The sequence below is a fragment of the Eptatretus burgeri genome, chromosome 10 (assembly GCF_056783735.1).
Source record: "Eptatretus burgeri isolate ZD-2024b chromosome 10, Ebu_testis_v1, whole genome shotgun sequence".
NCBI classification, from domain to species: Eukaryota; Metazoa; Chordata; class Myxini; order Myxiniformes; family Myxinidae; genus Eptatretus; species Eptatretus burgeri.
In genome coordinates, this window is record NC_140970.1 from 43310336 (window position 1) to 43315335 (window position 5000).

The 5000-nt window shown below is 40.5% G+C and overlaps 1 protein-coding gene across 5 annotated transcripts in view; it reads right to left on the reverse strand.

Annotated features, from left to right (window-relative positions):
* Positions 1–5000, reverse strand: part of XXYLT1 (xyloside xylosyltransferase 1) — a 34902-nt gene that overhangs the window by 6487 nt on the left and 23415 nt on the right. For 4 of the 5 annotated variants that reach the window (XM_085898043.1, XM_085898044.1, XM_085898046.1 and 1 more), the window contains 3 exons: positions 4993–5000; positions 3047–3194; positions 2690–2822 (listed from right to left, as the gene is read on the reverse strand). The exon at positions 4993–5000 is cut by the window's right edge and continues 96 nt beyond it. In XM_085898043.1, coding sequence (XP_085754169.1) covers positions 2690–2822; positions 3047–3194; positions 4993–5000 — 289 coding nt within the window. The remainder of the gene's footprint in view (positions 1–2689; positions 2823–3046; positions 3195–4992) is intronic. The other variant, XM_085898045.1, reaches the window with a different exon arrangement.

A 5000-nucleotide genomic window follows, 5' to 3' on the forward strand; every position in this document is an offset into this window, starting at 1 on the left:
GTTATGAAATTTGGCACGAATGGTCTACAGGTGATGCTCTATCAAATATATTCCGGTTTTTGTGATATATGGAATACTTTACCCGCAGCGCCCCCTACAATTAGGGTATGCGTGAAAATTGGCGAAAATTGAAGGCCCCCGAGCGACCAGGTGAGTGCATCGATATGAATGAAACTTTGCAGGTTCATGATACTCAATGAGTACTACAACTTTGCCTCAGGACATATTGACCGATTTCACTTAGGTCAGTGGTCAAAGGTCAATTGGTGCAAAAATCGATAATATGCGAGAGCTGGAGGTGCTTTCGTGCCCAATGCTACTCCTCCTAGGGTTATGGTCGGATGGTCATGAAAATTCACACTAATCGTCTGGAATACATTGTGCACAAACGATCGAGCCGGATTTTCGATTTAGATCTTTGTTCACCCACAGTACCCCCTCGAACTTTGGGGATTTCCGATATCAAACCGCATTTTCGGTACTTTTCATTCAAATGGATACCGAGTAGTTATCAGTTGATGGAACTGGATGAGATTTGATATGCATAATCTTAAGGTGATTCCCTATCTGCTATATGACATCCATTTTGCTCTATGTCTTATAATTTCCATGCTCGGCGACCCATCACCGCCTACCGACTTGTCAAGTCTGTCTGTTTGTCTGTAAACAAGATATCTCAATAAGTTATGCATGGATTCGGACGAAATTTGGTGGAGAGGTTGGATGTTTGACAAGGACGAAATGATTACATTTTGGTGATGATCACGGATCCAGATCCGCATACTAGAAGTTTTAAAGTGATTCTTCACCATTGAGAGATGGGACCAAAAACTATATAGAGCATGATATGTCAAAAAGTTATTTGTGAATTTGGACGAAACTTGTTGGACATGTTGGGTGTGTGACAAGGATGAAGTAATTAGATTTTGGTGAAGATCTGAATCCAGATCCGGATAATAAAATTTAAAGAAATAAAAAAAGAAATTTGAAGTGATTTTTCACCATTGAGAGATTAGGGACAAAAAAAATGATATATAGCACAATCTCAAAGCGTTGTGGATGGATTATGACAAAACGAGGTGGACGATTTGGTCCAGTGACGAGAACAAGCCCATGAGATTTTGGTTCGGGTCTGGATCCAGATCCAGCTATCAGTGTCATACAAAACATAAACTGTTCAGCCTGGCGGAGGTACGTGCTCTACCGAGTGCGTTCTCATTTAATCTATTGGTTTATTCACTAATTTAATCTTTACTACTTAATTTCTCTTGGGGGAGAAAAAGGAGGTGAGGAGGAGAAGGAGAACAGTGGGACAGGAGCATCACCAGCATGTTAAAAAAAATTCTGGATGAAAAGGATTGTAAAGTGAGGAAAGAACAAACACCAACAGCACGTTAACCTTTTGATGAGATACTCTCACAGATACAACCATAACTGTACAGGTATATAAATCATCCATCCATACCTTAGCTACCTACTAGTCCTGCTAATATTTACCTCTGCCACAAGAGGTGAACAGAAATTATGTTTTTTTTCCACCCCTGTTTGTCTGTGAGCACAACATCTCAAAAGGTTATCGACAGTTTCGGACAAAACTTGGTGGACGCGTTGGGAGTGTGACAAGGACGAATGGATTAGATTTTGATGAAGATCCGGACGCAGAGCCGGCCGATCAGTGGGATAGAAAACGAAAACTGTTCAGCGTGGCGGAGGAATGCGCTCTTCCAAGTGATGTTCTAGTCATCAATGCCTCTATCTCCATTACTTATAGCTACCTATCTAACCGAGATTTAAGCCCATCTACTATTTCTACTATCACTACCTTGCCAGGAACACCATTCTATGGATTAACTACATTCTACAAAGTTGTTTTAGCCTCACAGAAAAGGATTAACATCTGTGCTGTATTATGCTGCACAGCAGGACCATTTCTTCAAAGTTGGACGACAACAACAAAAAAAATCTCTCTCGCTCATAAATATGTAAAAAAAATTGATAAATGAAAACAACGGGTTTATAACTTTGGTGCGCCAAAAATAAAAACTATGGATTTGTTTTCACATCACACAGCACTCCCAAATGACTATTTTCCATTTCGCTCTAGACGACAGATTTTCCCCCCCCTCCATTTTGAAGGATCTTTTAATCTTTTAAAAGCAATACATACATAGTCAAGGCTGGTGGAAGAGCTAAAATTAGTACACTGAACGGATCAGGACGTAATAGGACAGAAGGAACAGTTGAGAGGGGTGGGGGGGGCCAACATCAGAGTTGAAGGCCAACATAGAGGAAGGCTTGGATAAGAAATGGGTGTGCAGAGGAATTGGGGGCGGGGGGTTTGGCAGTAGGGGATGCACAAGCCAGGGTACATGGGATTGTTTGGACCATTTCTGGTGAAGAATTACGGTTTCCCAAGGAGGTTCAAATTTTTTAATCCTCCTCCTCTTCTTTAACGGCCACAATTATTCCCATGTTATTGTGAGGAGCGGGTTTGTGTTTGTGTGGTTGGCTGGGGGAAGTTTTTGGCCCAAGTCTTTCACGAACCTACTGGCGAGGTCTGAACAAAATAATCTAAGAACAAAAATATTTTTTGCACCAGCACAGAAAAATGGCAGGTGTAATGAACAAGTACAGTTTCAGTTTCGCTCTTCTCTCAAACACTGCAATATTGGTCCCGTGTTCCTTTTACCTGTAGACAGGTTGCATCTCGTATGCGATTCCTATGGCGGCATTCTCTTTGAACCGATCAAACTCAGTAAAGAGTACCCGGATGTTCGTCTTGAACTTCAGATCAAGGTCCAACAGAATGACTCGTTCCACATCTGCTCAAAGTGCAGTGAAGACTTTGTAAATATATTTACAGTATATATACACCAGTTACAACAGGGTTAGGGTTAGGGTTATGGTTGGTGTTGGTGTTGGGGGTAGGGTTAGGGTTAGTGTTAGTGTTAGTGTTAGTGGTGAAAGAAAATGAAAACTATCACAGCAAAGTAACATGAAGAGGAGGAAAATAAAGAGGGGGGAGAAATCAACAGTAACTGCATACCGAGGGGAAGAATACGATGCATTGCTACGGACAGGAAGAATATGGAGTCACCGAAATAGGAACTCGTTCCTGCACTGAAATGTCGTTGCATCGTCTGGACCAGGGGGACCAGCTGGGCAGCCAACTGCTGGGCCGAATGCAAGGACACCTGCACACGCAGATCGAAAAAAATTAAACACTACACCCCACAGCTTCATACAGGTAAATGGGTGGGGACAAACTGCAGAGCAAGGAATGAAGCACATACGCCAGGGGCCAGTGGGACCTACCTTGCACCCCCCCCCCCCCGCGACAATTTTTCACTGATACCACAGTGTTCATATATATCCCAAGTATCAGAAAAAAGATGTTCCCAGAAAAATAACTCATTTGCACTATGCTTTATTAAGCTGTTTCCATGGCAACCAATCAAAAATAGACGAATCTCACAAAGATCGGCAAAATGTCAATATCTCGATAAAAATATAAAGATAAAATCACAAAATTGGTGTCAAATTAAAGCTTATACATTTACGTATTAAAATCTATTTTGATCATGCTAATTAGCTCAATTGCATATTGATTAAATTTGACTTAAAGACAACAATTACCACAAAAATGCAAGAATTTCCATTTTCTTTCCTTGTAATTACCACATGTCAGTTTTTTGTCAAAACAACATTACTTAAGTGTTGCCAGATACAAGGCAGGTTGGCAAAAAATATTTTAAAAATTTAATTTTTAAAATTAGGCTAATTAGCATAAAATACAAAGCACAAGAATCGTTCGAAAATCATGAGAAATCAGATTAATCAATAGAATTAATTACCTGGGCCTGATATAATACATAACTGTGACTTATGATGTCCGTTGGTGTTTAAGGGAAACATAACTATTTTCTGTTTGAGTAAAAGTAGTGGAAATAATTTTAAATGCATTGATATGCGAATTAGGATCCACCATTATGGAAATTCTCATTTTCGTAAATATCTCAACTTCTGGTCCATGGAAATTTGTAAATGAGGAATCTACATATATGTTTGGAGGGTCAAGGAATAGAGTGAACATATTTCCTTTGTTGTCAAAACATATTTCCTTTGTCGTCAGAGATGTAGAACAATGTTTGGATAGCTTAATTACATGCAAAAATGGAAACAGCTTAATAAAGCTTAGTGCAAATGAGTTATTTTTCTGGGAACATCTTTTTTCTGATACTTGAGAGATATATGAACACTGTGGTATCAGTGAAAAATTGTCGCGGGGGGGGGGGGGGGCGGGGGTGCAAGGTAGGTCCCACTGGCCACCGGCCTAACACCGGGTAACAGCTTTTCATCAACGATCTAGGAAACTATAAGAGTACAGGTTGAGGAAACAGACACATTGAGGATCCAAGTCAACCTTGAACGTTCGGTATTCGTGTCTGTCGAATTACGGAGCAGCAAACCCTTCCAAGCAAACCCTTGGAATGTTGTTCATCTGCAATACTTTCAGGTTTTGCCATCACAACGTTGATATTTTGCTGTCATAAAGATTAAGACATCAACTTTCGTCCGACGACCGTTATCCAATACGAGGACTCATCCTTTGTGGAGCCTCATGGGGTCGCCGTGTTCTCACAATGCAAGATGGTTGACATAATTCTTTACCGAGACGGTCCAAGGGATATGGAACTTGTACATGGTACCAGTTCAAAGGGAAACTCTTATAAATAATAGCACAGAATCTCTTACACTAACAATGCAGACCAGACAGCTGGCTTAACGTCTCCTCCAAAAGACGGTGCTTTATCCAAAAATGCAACAACTCCTTCTGGCTGGGCATAGGATAGCAGTTTTAATCAGATTCAATTTGTCCAACAATCAAAGCAAGGATCATAGTACAGACGTGAGAACTCTTACGATCAAACTATCCTGCCACTCTTAGCCTATGAAGAATGCTTCCAATCCAGTGTTTAAGTCAAAATGTACCTTGGTAG